This window comes from Drosophila subpulchrella, chromosome 2R (genome assembly GCF_014743375.2).
Source record: "Drosophila subpulchrella strain 33 F10 #4 breed RU33 chromosome 2R, RU_Dsub_v1.1 Primary Assembly, whole genome shotgun sequence".
NCBI lineage: Eukaryota > Metazoa > Arthropoda > Insecta > Diptera > Drosophilidae > Drosophila > Drosophila subpulchrella.
This window is the reverse complement of record NC_050611.1, coordinates 21,589,825-21,601,902: the sequence shown is the minus strand read 5'-3', so window position 1 is coordinate 21,601,902 and position 12,078 is coordinate 21,589,825. Positions and strand designations below refer to the sequence as shown.

Genomic DNA, 12,078 nt, shown 5'->3' with positions numbered 1-12,078 from the left:
TTGCTCGCCTGATTTTAGTGATTACCATTCTCCAACTTAACCTATCGATAGTGTTTGCCATCCCTGAATCGAGGTTCAGTGTCATCCCGATTTGACAAGCTCTTTCCGTTTCCTTTTCGCGTGAACGTCCAACATGAGAGCCAAGGGATTGGTTAGTATTTAAGAAAAAAATGATTTAGACAATCATAACTGGCGCTTAAAATGTGTGAAACAGCTAGGCAAACATACAATGCATGCAATGCAATCGTTGGAATTCGTAAAACTACGCAATTTCTGTGTAAAACTGGACTTAAGAGTACAAGGTGCCGTCGCCTATGTTTTTACAGCTACTTTTCTTGAAAAATCTCTTCTGTTGCTTTGCTAAAGTACTTAAAATACTTTGTAAAAGGTTCTAAAGCGACCCCCAGCCAATGTGAATCGTTTAAGGCGTTTCATAAATTTAATTTCAAACTACTCTGCGTCGCCGACAACATAACCTAAAAAAACCAACTGCCATGCGTGTGTTTGTTTGCCTATTTCTGCCCGCATTTGTTTACAATGTTTCCAAGACCATTTTTACTAAACCCAAACCCATTTGCAGTTGAAGGAGTACGAGGTCGTGGGCCGCAAGCTGCCCAGCGAGAAGGAGCCCCAGACACCGCTCTACAAGATGCGCATCTTCGCTCCCGACAACATCGTGGCCAAGTCCCGCTTCTGGTACTTCCTGCGCCAGCTGAAGAAGTTCAAGAAGACCACCGGCGAGATCGTGTCCATCAAGCAGGTGTACGAGACGTCGCCCGTGAAGATCAAGAACTTCGGCATCTGGCTGCGCTACGATTCCCGCTCGGGCACCCACAACATGTACCGCGAGTACCGTGACCTGACCGTCGGCGGTGCCGTCACTCAGTGCTACCGCGACATGGGCGCCCGCCACCGTGCCCGTGCCCACTCCATCCAGATCATCAAGGTGGACTCCATCCCTGCCGCCAAGACGCGCCGCGTGCACGTCAAGCAGTTCCACGACTCCAAGATCAAGTTCCCACTGGTCCAGCGTGTGCACCACAAGGGCAACAGGAAGCTGTTCTCGTTCAGGAAGCCCAGGACCTACTTCCAGTAGGATTTGCCTGCAGCTTTTTCACCTATATGACTTAGTGGATTTTTCAATAAATGCGATCGTTGAAGAGTAAACTAGGTAAACGAGCGTCTTTATTTGAGTTCTCCGCAGGCGTAGATGACAATCTTTTGGCTGGGAGTGCCCGACTTGGAGCCACACCGCTCCATTTTGCGCACCACCTCGGCGCCACTGATGACATGACCGAAGACCACATGCTTGTTGTCCAGCCAATCTGTTTTCGTGGTGCATATAAAGAACTGCGAGCCGTTGGTATTGGCCCCCGAGTTGGCCATGGACAGAGTGCCGAAGCTATTGTGTTTAAGGTTAAAGTTCTCGTCATTGAACTTCTTGCCATAGATGGACTTTCCGCCGGTACCATTGTTATTGGTAAAGTCGCCGCCTTGGCACATCTGTTAAAGAGAAGTGGTTAGGAATGGGTGTAGGGAAAGTCAGGCTGTCAGGCTTACAAACTCTGGGATCACACGGTGAAAGGAGCAGCCCTTGTAGCCGTAGCCCTGCTCGTGGGTGCACAACTGGCGAAAGTTCTCCGCTGTCTTGGGCACCACATCCGCCCGGAGGAGCATCACAATGCGACCGGCATCGTTGCCGCCAATCCGGACGTCAAAGAAGACCTGTGGGTTGCGTTTCTCAGCTTTCTCGATGACTGCTGGCCCCGTGGAGGGGGTTTCCACCTTCTCCGCCTCCGGATCGCCTTCCGGCTGCAATGTGGCACCCGCATGCTTCTGCAGCCAGTCGTCATCCGCCCAAACGGGCTTGAAACTGTCCTCTTTAACGCGCACCGGTTTGGCCAAATTCACGCGGATTGTGCGGCCACAGAGTTCCGAGTCGTTCTGAAAGTGTAAGTAGGGATTGTAAGACGTCGATGTAAGTGCCATCCTGCTTGATTTCACCTACCATATTATCTATAGCAGCCGCTGCATCTTCGCTCTGTTCGTACTCTATAAAGGCGAATCCCCGGTGGCGTTGCGATTCGTAGTCGGCCGGCATCTGTATGTCCGCAATATCGCCAAAGGGTATGAAGGCATTGTTCAACAGTCGCTCTGTCACCTCGTCGGCCAGGCCGCCCACATAAACCGTGCGTTTGTCGTTCGACATGGTTAAATTAATTCAAAACGAAGCTACAAAAAATAAACAAAATGTTTATCGAAGTAGGAATACTTGATCATTTATTGCCGTTATCGATTAATCACTTTAAACAATCGTTAGCACAGGATTCCACCTAGGTTGCTGTCTTTGCTACCTATTGCACCTGGCAATGCTGTACAAGTTTAAACTGGTATTTAAACGCAACCGTTATTTTCTTAATTATTTATTGATTAAGATAAGCTAGGCTAAGATTATGCTATTACTGCTCCACTTTCGTTGCCGCATAAGCCCTCGATATTCGTATTGCAAGCGCTGGTGAGATTTTGCATGGTCTCCATTGGCCACAGGAGGTGGAAGACAGTCACACAATAGCCGGGAACAAAAGCGACCGATGCGTAAAGAATTAGGGAAACAAAGCTGCCCAGGAGCACATCTAAAAGAAGGAAAATAAGCTGATGAGACTTATGTAGCCATCCATTAGCAGGTCGGCTGTTCGTGGACTGGTTTTTAGTGACTAAGACCGACTGGCTGACCGGCCGAGATAAGATATCGATGAGTAAAGACAATATATCGCGCCAAAGTTACTTTGTTACTTTGTAGATATGTACGTCCTAATCTCCCCCTTCCCGGGGACATGAGCCCTGGACTACTTACTCAGGAACACCTTTTCCCAGGGCTCACAGATGGCGATCTGTGTGTTCAGCTCGTAGAGCAAATACAGCCATTTCACATAGCGCTTGAATTTCGCATAATCCTCGGACAGCTTTTGGAACATGCTTTTGGACCTGGGCTTGTGAAATCGATGTTGACGGTTCTGGGGTGCGCGGCGAACTAGCCCCGCACCAGGTGCGCCACCATTTCCACCTGGTACTGGTACCTGCGCCCCCGTCACCGCCTTATCACTCCGTACATCTACACGCTTTTTTTTTCTATAAATACATATATATATACATTTTTCGGGCTGTAAACCAAATTAAATAGATTTCATTTCGGTCTCTTCGGTCGACAGTTGGGCGTTGCGATAAAAATCAGACCATGCGGCTACGCTTGCACTTGTAAACTGAACTGATAGCGACCCCGAATCCCCAATGGCATGGGGATTGCCTCTGGCATTTGCGGTTGGATGCGTGATTGGTGAATCACACCACCAGTGGCACCACGGAGAGCAGAAAGAGCCACACGGACAGCACGTCGTTGGCGTGGGCGTGCAGGTGAACCGCCACACAGAACTCCACCGAGGCGTCGTGGTTGTAGTGGATGCAGGTGGTCCGGATGCGCTCTGATATCGCCGCCAGATTGGTGTAGGCAAAGTTGAGGGTGAAGCCGTAGAGCTGTGTATAAAAACAGGGTTAGTGATCGATTGCGATAGTGATTGATGAGGTGGGGTGAGGTAGGCCAGGGGTAAGTTTGTGATAGATCCAATGGGTGAATCCCTACCAGTGGAAAATTCTAAGGTTCCTATCTTAACATGGAAATCAAGGAGTAAAAAACTTAAGTAATCGAGAGCTACCACTTAAAATTAAATCCTGCTAGTTGTTATTGGATAATAACTCCCTTGCATACAAAATAACTTACTCTGTAGTTTGGAAACTCTCGTTCCAGGTGCTCGCTGTAGACTGGCTCATCATAGCGGCCTCTGGAAAAAGTGGAAAGGTTTTCCATATCGATGAGGATTTTCTGGAGACGCGGTTGAAAGGCTCTGTGGATTACAACCATATGTTATAGGTAATATATAATCTATAAGTAGTTGAAGGAAATACCCACCGATTCCAGATGGTTTTCCGAGTGGTGCGCCAGGCACTGATCTTCTTCATGACCTTTCGCTCAATGTCCTTCTGCAACTGGCTGAGATCGTAGCTCCTCTTGTACAGATAGTCCAACTTCTGGACCCCACTATGGGGGGCAGGAACTCGTCGGCTGAAAAGCGGAAACCAGCAGGCGCCATCGTGAAGATTAAAATTGGTCATGCTGACACGGGTTTCCGTCTGAATATTGAAATGGATCTGTGGATTAAATGGGTACTACGCGATAGTCCAAGGAAATGGCAGCTATATCTGATAACTTACATTCTGTTTACCCACTATACAAAATATTCGCCTCAGTGGACAATGCACATCCTGCAATTGATATCTTTTGCCACTCGAGGGGGACACAAGGAAGAGCTCGGCAGTCTCCGGCTGGCGGAAGAGGACAAAGGAGCACTCGCCATGGGGACAGGCCACGCCCAGGATCAGCCAGCATTCCAGGCCCAAGGAAAGCAGGTAGTTGCAGAGCAGGACCCCCAGATCCTTGACCGAACACCAAGTGCTGTCCAGCAGCGCCTGATTGTCCAGCCAAACGCCGCGGAATCCCTGGCAGGGATCATAGCTGCGGAACTGGCTGAGAAGCGACACAAAGCGACATGAGCTCTCCAGGGGATTTTCTCCAGAGGCCGCCGCTGGCGGAAGGGGCACTGCATCCAGAAGTCTCGTGAGGCACACCCTCTTGCCCTGGGCCGTGCACACCAGAGGTTCCACATAGCGCTGTGGCTGGGGCAACAGCTGCAGGAGTTCCAATCTCCTCTCGCTGAGATACTGCATCATTTCCGGCTTCTCGGCACAGGCCAAGGCACTCGATTGCAGGGGCAGAAGGTCTCCACCACCGGGCTCGATGCTCAGGTAGAACCACAGGTGCACTGCCTCCTTGAACTCGGGATACTGATCCGTTGACATGTTGGTCACCGAGTCTATCAAAGGTCGCTTGTAGCCCACCAAGACTTTGGGCATAGCCATCTCGATGCAGCCCTCAAACTGGGAATATTATATGGTTATTTTATCAAGTAATTTCTCATAAGTTATTATTCACCTTCCGACTGGCTAGAAGACTATTGATAGGCACCCGGAATTCCCCCAACCAGTTGCACTGAACACGCTGATACACATCAGATGCCTCATCGCTGTACTGCTGCTCTATTAGTTCGTCGAACAGACTGATCTTGAGGTCCTCGCGAAGATCGCCGAACTGGGTGTGGATCTGCAGCTGCAGCTGCTCGTTCCAGGTGGGATTGCTGCCCTCGGCGGTGCGACTCCGGCACAAACGCTGTCCATAGCTCAGGGTCACAAAGGGTCGCACATTGGAGTACATGAGAGCTGTAATCGATGTATAAATCACATTTGAGAAGATTGGAGGTTTGATATCATGATTCCATTATCAAAGCTTTGATTGTACAAAACTACTAAATCTATTGAAGAATCCCTCACCCTATTTTTATAGAAAAGTTAAGAGGTTTGTTATAGAACATTTTAGTTAAATGAGTCATTCTAACCCCAAGATTTCATTATCAAAAACTTGATTGGTAGATTATAATAATTATTCTCGTACCTATATATTGTTCTTTTTTAAAAAATCCGTCTCTAACATTAAGTGAGTCATTTTAATCTCATATTTCCTTATCAAAACATTGATTGGGTTATTATAACAATAATAAAATTTTTAAGACTTCAGTGAAGAATCTTTTAAAAGAAGTTAAGAGGTTCTGAGCCCGTGATTCCATTATAAAAACGTTGCTTGATTTTATATTATTTTTTCGCCTTATGTAGATTACCACTCAATTATTACTCACTCTGTGTGACGAACAGACTGGTGCTCATATCGCCTCCAGAGCTGGTGCGCCGCTCGTTGAGATTCAGGATGTGGCGACTGCGCACTGGCACCCCCGTGGCCCTCACCACGTGGAGGGAAACGCTGAAGACCTTGAACAGATCTGGGCCGGACATCTGGCCCGACCAAACGGGCGGTTCCCTGGGCAGGGTAGTGGGCTGCCCCTGGAAAACGGAGCAGATAGCCCGCCAAAGAGCCGTCCAACCGGTGGCGGCTGAGTGATCCGCATCCTCGGCAAGGAGGAGCAGCGGCAGAGGTGTGTGCATGGCCTTGGCCCTCCTGGCACTGTGGCTGCTGATCACCTCGTACAATAGCTGGAGGAACTTCCTTCCGCGATGCTTGTGCAGATCGATGGGGTTCCAGTAGGTGCCCGGTTCCAGGAGCTGAGTGGTACCCAGGCCACCCGGCAGCTGCTCCTCCTCCGAGATTTCCTGCTCCAGGGCAGGCACAAAGCGCAGCTGCTTGGTGTGCATATTCTTCTGCTGGTGACGGGAGTAAAGTAACTGGAAACGTCGATTTTCCAGAAGCTCTTCAATGCCACAGAATTGGAGCTGCTGTTCAGCGAAGATCAGTGGAGGCAGGGTGCTCTTCTTGATCCTTCCACTAGGCGGTCTTGGAGCGACCAGTTCTTTTGAGGCTTCTGGCAAAGCGGGGAGTCTTTTCGGCAATAAAGTCTGACGCAGTGCATCCGGAAGTCTCTGTACATCGTCCAGTTGGAGGGAACCTTCTCTTCCATCCGCGGTTCGGTACTCATAGTATAGGTAAACATCACCTGCCAACTGGTTGGAGGAGGAGGAAGTCTGGAAACTAAGCTTCTCCTGTACTGCATCCTCCTTGGAACTCAACAAGAGCGCTGTGCTCATCTGGGCCAAACGGCGACTATTTGGTGTCAATGTGGACTTCTCATAGAGCTAGACAAGTAAACAACCAAGATACATTTTATATTTAGAGGTAAACGTAATGAAAACGGATACACACCCATATGTTAAGCTTCTCCGGCAGGGTCCTATCCAGCAGCACTCCAATACACTCGTTGATGGTTATCAGCAGATCCGGCTCCAGGCGATAGCTCCTGCTCTGCCCCACAAACTGACCGTCCAGGAAGATCTTGAGGAAGTAGTTGCGCGCCCTAGGCACCTGATCTCCGCCTGGAATGGACAACCTGGCAGCCGCTTCATCCGCATGGAGGCGGAAGACCTCCACAAAAGGTTCCTCTGGGTCCTTAAAGGCCTTGTCGTAGTCCTTCCTCAGGCTGGCCATTACCCGATCGAATTGGGGTTTCCTTGGAGGCTTCGAGTGGCCAGGAGACTTGCGGCTCCTCGAGTTTTGCTCGCTCCAGAGGCGCAGTCGGGTGTAAAAGATCTCCAGGTGCTCGCGATAAACCTCGGCCAAATCCGTTTCAAAGCTCTCCTTCCACGCGGAATAGGAGGCCTCCAGGTCGGGTGGATGGACCACTCGAAGACCCAGCTGGAAACGACTGCATTGGAAGCGCTGCTGCCGGCGCAGTTCCTTTAGCTTGGCCCACTCTCCCAGCAAACGCTGCAGAAGATTACGCTGGGCAGCCGACTCTGAGTAGTAGCGTTGCCTCAGCTGCCGGGTGAGCTTGAATTGGCGCTTCACCTCGGCCGTCTGATCCTCGCCAGCTGAGGCGAGCAGTTTAAGAGCCACCTGCCGTGCAATCTCTAGTTCCTCCCTTAGTTTCTTACAGATCTTTAGTCTCTTTTGATGACAGTAAACATCGAAAAGATCCTCCAATTGCTGGGCCAGTTGGTGCTCCTTCAAAAGCTGCGGATGCATGCTGAAACGAAGCTGCTTTAGGCTTAATTTTAGACAACGTCTGTTGGGCAAGCCCTGGAACTCATCCGGATTCATGGGGCCAAAGAACACGCTTTGGAAATCCTTGTGGCAAACAGTTCGATAGAGGGTGTCATCCACCAGGAACCTTGGGGGGTTCTCCTTACATAGCTGGGCCACCAAATCACAGCTCAGTTTTGTGGATTGGCTCTTAGCCTGTTCCTGGTAGCGATTCAACATACGGATATGTGAATCCTTCAACTTAGTGTCACCCACATACAATTGAAAGTGCAGGGTATTGCTCGGTCGGTACAGCAAACTCTCATCGTAGTAGTGCCGCTGCTTAAAGGGCTGATTCCAGACCACCGGTGGATCCTCCAGATCGATTTGTATAAATGTCCGAGAGGGCGACTCCGATGGTTCTGCAGCCAGTTCCCCGCCAGAATCTTCATCGGTCTTCCTCCCAAGGCCTTCGTGCACCGGGGAGACCTTCTCCTGCGGAACCTCAAACTCGTTTCCATGGAAGAACTGCTCGCTAAGTGCCTCCAAGCCGATTGCTTGACCAGGTGAGTTGCCTTCCGCCTCCCTCAGCAAATTCTGCACCTCCTGCTCCCTTTTTCGATAGCCTCTAGTGGTATGTGTCTTGCGTTTCTTCCTCACCGTCTTCTTGGGTGAAGCGTTCTCCATAATTATATTTTTAGTCCAAACAGAAATACAGTAATGAATAATATTTCGCCTGCTTTGCCGTGTTTCCTGGTTGCTAATGACAACCGACTCGGCCAGTGTTTCACCTGCTCAGCAATCGTCTATCGCCTTTGAAAAAATAAAAACATACCCCGAAAATATTTTGTTTTCGTTTTCTTTTTGCTGTTTACATACAAATACATCGCAAATCTACTGTTAGGCATACTGGATGAAGGGGTGTGCTTAATAAAGGTCATTTAATTAGGTGTTTATGTTATTTTAGCAAGTGCTGATTTTGTTGAAGTTTACTTTTGGGGCTTATAATTCGTATTTTGTATGTATAGGCAAAGGTTCCGCTTAGAGTTGTTTGCAAGCAGACGCGTGCTACCGGTTTGAATAATGAATTAGGGTCCTGGCATCAACCAGGACGTAGACGCGTCCCGGACACGAAATGTGAGGCGACAGGATCGCTTCGAAGGAGGCAGGGGACGACAGCGTTATGTGTGGCGTGAAGGGGGTCGTCTACTCCAGCAGGGTGACTTCTTCCTTGACTAAAAATTCAACAATCTCTTCATCCACTTCATCAGTTTCCAAGTTGTCTGTATCCACATCTGTTGGAAAAAAGAAATTCATTTCAATAATGTACATAATCAATAATGTATGCATTTCTATCAACCCAGTCCTCTATGAAATGTCCTATGTTACGTTACACACTATCTGAGATCGATCTTCAATTACCTTCTAGAACCGACACAAATATTGATAAAATGGCGATCAATGTCGGGAAAGGTCTTTGAAATTATTTAAAATATTAATTAACCTGTTTGATACAACGGTTCTATAAGAATCCCTCTTAATGAAAATCTATGCGAAGTATAAGGTATGCGGTAAATAGATATTCTACAAAATACTTACGTCCACGCAGCATGACGCGACGACTCTTCTGATCCACCCACTCGGCGATGCGCTTGTTGCGGTACTCCATGAAGGTCTCGCGCAGCTGGGAGCGCTTCTCGAGCAGCTCCTTGGAGGCGCGGGTGAGGCGCAGGCGATCCTTCTGCTCGAAGGCGGCGTAGTACTTCTTCAGGTTTTTCTTGATCTCCTTTTGCTTCTCCTCGCCGAGCAGGGTGGGAGGACGCGGGCGCCACAAGAACTGCACGAAGTTCTTGAGAATGGTGCGCTTGATGATGCGACCCTGGAACGTGTACATGTTAAAGCCGGTGTCCTCCTTTACCTTCCAGGAAGAGACTCCAGTCACAACGTAGCGTCCAGTGGGATCCCATTCGACCTCGGAGGCGCGGAAGTGATCCGGAGACGCGCTGATGATGTAGTCGTTTGTGGAGTCAACAAACTCAAAGGTTCCCATGGTGAGGTTGGCCATCACGATGAACTGGCCGCGTGGCGACCAGAACAGATGGGTGCACGATTTCTTTTCGAGGCGCTTCACCAAACTGGGCTTCACGCCCTTGTTCACCTCGTAGAAGCTCACGTTGGAGGAGTTGGGTTCGCCGTGGATGATGGAGAACTTGTTGCCAATGGGCTCCCAGGCGAAGGCCAGAATCAGCTCGCGAATCTCCACAGAGTCCACGGGAATCTCCTTCTCGCGCATGTGGAAGATCTCAAAGTTGTAGAACATGCCCAGGAACTTGACGTCCAGGTCCTTCTTGTCCTTCTTCAACTTAGAGTAGCGATCCACCTTGACGCACAGGTAGTCGCCGGACTTTTGCCAGTGCAGTTTGCAGTCGGCCACATGGAAAAGGTTCTTGTTGCGGGTCTCGCGCTTCTTGGGGATCTCCATCAGAGTGACGCGGGCGGGTATTTGGTTCTGCTCCTCCACCCAGTAGGCGATCACGTTGTCCGTGGGCGACCACGAGAAGCCCCGAATGCCGGGAATCTTGATGGACTTTAGGTCCAGCAGATAGAAAGAGGGCGTCTCGTAGATGTGGATCGAGTTCTCGCCCATACGGGCCACAAACTTATCGTCGTGCGACCAGCGGAACATGGACAGCACCGACATGCCATCGGCCACAAACGAACGCTTCTCGGCTCCGGTGCGGATGTCCCAGATTATGATCTTCTGTCCCGTAGGCGTGGGTCCATAGGTGACAAGATAATTCTCGCAAGGCGAAAACTCCACGAACTGGGTGCCGGGATGGGGGAACTTTTGGATCTTCTGGAAACTGCTGCCGCCCCAGATGGCGACGCCGGGCTTGTGGAAAGTGACCACATACGTGCCCAGGGGCGACCACTTGACGAAGGTGTCGGTGAAGCGTTCGCGGGTCTCCAGCTCGAAGGGTTCGGGCAGGACGTTCTGCCAGAAGCCTACCTGCACGCAGTTGGGAGCGGTTTCCGCGGCCACGCAGTACTGGTCATAGGCGTCCGGGTCATTGATGAAGTTGTACAGGTCGCTCTGTACCTTGAAGGTCTGCACGGTTGGTGGCTCCCACTTCTCCGGGATGTTCTCGTACCTAGAAAGATTGGGATTTTAGCAATTGCCTTGAACTATGTTCCTTAAATTCAAGCTTACTTCTGGAAATCGGTGAAGAGATTGACGGCAAAGGTGTGGTTCTTGTCCAGACGATGGTTGTTCAGCTTCTTGACGGCCTCCTCCGCCTGGCTGGCCTGCTTGTACTCCATGAAAGCGTAGCCCTTGGTCTTGCCCTCCTCGTCCACGGGATAGACCACATTGACGATGTCGCCGCAGTGCGAGAAGAGCTTGTTGATCACCGACTTGAGCTTCTCCAAGCGCACCGGCTCCACCTTGGGGATGTTGTCCACCACCACCACGCTCTCGACGCCATCCGCCTCCGACGGGCGCTGGGCGAGCATGTCACCGAGCAGGTCTGAAACAACATCACAAATGTATATATTAATTAAATATGCAAACTTTCGCACACCGCACACGGATTTAGATTGAGGTTAGATCGCCGCGTGTGCTGGTGCTGCGCTGGCAGTCGGGGAAATTTACCTTCATCGCTGATATTGTCCACAAAGTTGGGCGGATCCTCAAAGTTCGGCTCCTCGTTGTAGTCGCTGTCGTTCGCATCCGCACCGGAGTGCTCCTCGCTTTTCTTCTTGGCCATTTTCGGCGATCTATTCGCAATTTTCCGCGGCGGACGATTTATTTTATTTGACGGGAGGTGGGGTGATTTCTAGAGAAACATTTCTAGCAGAAACATCGATGGAAACATCGATGCATCGATGATTTTCAAATTTCTAAAAACATCGATGTTTTTTTTGGACCATCGATGTTTCTAGGGCAGAAGGAGAATAAAAGCAAGCTAAAGGTTTGTAATTATTTACATTTTTCCTATTTTTTTAATAATAATGTTTAATTATTTACTTGCACGACGAAAATTTCAGCGATGGATAAGTTCTTGAATATCAGATCGCCGTACCTGGTTGAAGTCCGGTATCGTTGACCAACTTATGTTTGTTAACAAAAATTATATAAGCCTTACAAAGTAATCCCTTTAGAATCTAAGATGATCTAAATGGACTGAACATTTGTTTATATTTTTATTTCTTAGCATATTACTTGAATAAATGAATTGTTTTTCTAGTCTTAATACAAATTCCATCAATATTTTTTAAATTATACCATTACGGAAAACATCGATGTCTGCAAACATCGATGTTTCTGCACCTCTAGAGGTGGGGTGATTTCGTTTTACAAAACGTAACGTAAGTGTCGGCAAAACGTAAGTGTCAGTAAAAAAGCGAGATGCAAGATGGAGAATGGAAGAAACAGAAAGTGTGAA

General features: G+C 49.2%; 5 protein-coding genes across 5 annotated transcripts; 1 reads left to right on the top strand and 4 right to left on the bottom strand.

The window, feature by feature from the left end:
- Window positions 1-3: 3 nt before the first annotated feature.
- Window positions 4-1,176, top strand: LOC119550941 (60S ribosomal protein L18a). Its single transcript, XM_037859966.1, has 2 exons — window positions 4-151; window positions 581-1,176. Exons 1-2 carry the CDS (start codon window positions 134-136, stop codon window positions 1,094-1,096), a joined length of 534 nt encoding a protein of 177 aa, XP_037715894.1. The 5' UTR covers window positions 4-133; the 3' UTR covers window positions 1,097-1,176.
- On the bottom strand, window positions 1,156-2,253 carry LOC119550940 (peptidyl-prolyl cis-trans isomerase E). The gene is made up of 3 exons (XM_037859965.1): window positions 2,009-2,253; window positions 1,561-1,944; window positions 1,156-1,503 (listed from the first exon to the last, which is right to left on the bottom strand). The coding sequence occupies exons 1-3, from the start codon at window positions 2,207-2,209 to the stop codon at window positions 1,186-1,188; spliced, it is 903 nt and encodes a 300-aa protein (XP_037715893.1). The 5' UTR covers window positions 2,210-2,253; the 3' UTR covers window positions 1,156-1,185.
- A 192-nt stretch (window positions 2,254-2,445) lies between these two features.
- LOC119550942 (serine palmitoyltransferase small subunit B) lies at window positions 2,446-3,313 on the bottom strand. Its single transcript, XM_037859967.1, has 2 exons — window positions 2,855-3,313; window positions 2,446-2,633 (listed from the first exon to the last, which is right to left on the bottom strand). The coding sequence occupies exons 1-2, from the start codon at window positions 2,973-2,975 to the stop codon at window positions 2,452-2,454; spliced, it is 303 nt and encodes a 100-aa protein (XP_037715895.1). The 5' UTR covers window positions 2,976-3,313; the 3' UTR covers window positions 2,446-2,451.
- Window positions 3,121-8,475, bottom strand: LOC119550938 (coiled-coil and C2 domain-containing protein 2A). The gene is made up of 7 exons (XM_037859963.1): window positions 6,818-8,475; window positions 5,802-6,750; window positions 5,045-5,328; window positions 4,267-4,989; window positions 3,965-4,203; window positions 3,776-3,899; window positions 3,121-3,531 (listed from the first exon to the last, which is right to left on the bottom strand). Exons 1-7 carry the CDS (start codon window positions 8,318-8,320, stop codon window positions 3,340-3,342), a joined length of 4,014 nt encoding a protein of 1,337 aa, XP_037715891.1. The 5' UTR covers window positions 8,321-8,475; the 3' UTR covers window positions 3,121-3,339.
- Window positions 8,476-8,555: 80 nt separating this feature from the next.
- On the bottom strand, window positions 8,556-11,472 carry LOC119550939 (eukaryotic translation initiation factor 3 subunit B). Its single transcript, XM_037859964.1, has 4 exons — window positions 11,286-11,472; window positions 10,845-11,160; window positions 9,233-10,785; window positions 8,556-8,928 (listed from the first exon to the last, which is right to left on the bottom strand). The coding sequence occupies exons 1-4, from the start codon at window positions 11,398-11,400 to the stop codon at window positions 8,840-8,842; spliced, it is 2,073 nt and encodes a 690-aa protein (XP_037715892.1). The 5' UTR covers window positions 11,401-11,472; the 3' UTR covers window positions 8,556-8,839.
- Window positions 11,473-12,078: the final 606 nt, after the last annotated feature.

Excerpts from the sequence above, each read along its gene's own strand:
- LOC119550939 (XM_037859964.1), bottom strand. The coding sequence starts at position 11,400 with ATGGCCAAGAAGAAAAGCGAGGAGCACTCCGGTGCGGATGCGAACGAC. Across the intron at positions 11,161-11,285 it reads GGACAATATCAGCGATGAAG|ACCTGCTCGGTGACATGCTC; the intron begins GTAAATTTCCCC and ends ATGTTGTTTCAG. Across the intron at positions 10,786-10,844 it reads CTCTTCACCGATTTCCAGAA|GTACGAGAACATCCCGGAGA; the intron begins GTAAGCTTGAAT and ends CAATCTTTCTAG.
- LOC119550940 (XM_037859965.1), bottom strand. The coding sequence starts at position 2,209 with ATGTCGAACGACAAACGCACGGTTTATGTGGGCGGCCTGGCCGACGAG. Across the intron at positions 1,945-2,008 it reads CGGCTGCTATAGATAATATG|AACGACTCGGAACTCTGTGG; the intron begins GTAGGTGAAATC and ends TTACACTTTCAG. Across the intron at positions 1,504-1,560 it reads ACCGTGTGATCCCAGAGTTT|ATGTGCCAAGGCGGCGACTT; the intron begins GTAAGCCTGACA and ends TCTCTTTAACAG.
- LOC119550938 (XM_037859963.1), bottom strand. The coding sequence starts at position 8,320 with ATGGAGAACGCTTCACCCAAGAAGACGGTGAGGAAGAAACGCAAGACA. Across the intron at positions 4,990-5,044 it reads GTCTTCTAGCCAGTCGGAAG|TTTGAGGGCTGCATCGAGAT; the intron begins GTGAATAATAAC and ends TAATATTCCCAG. Across the intron at positions 3,900-3,964 it reads CGGAAAACCATCTGGAATCG|AGCCTTTCAACCGCGTCTCC; the intron begins GTGGGTATTTCC and ends TGTAATCCACAG.
- LOC119550942 (XM_037859967.1), bottom strand. The coding sequence starts at position 2,975 with ATGTTCCAAAAGCTGTCCGAGGATTATGCGAAATTCAAGCGCTATGTG. Across the intron at positions 2,634-2,854 it reads CTGGGAAAAGGTGTTCCTGA|ATGTGCTCCTGGGCAGCTTT; the intron begins GTAAGTAGTCCA and ends TCCTTCTTTTAG.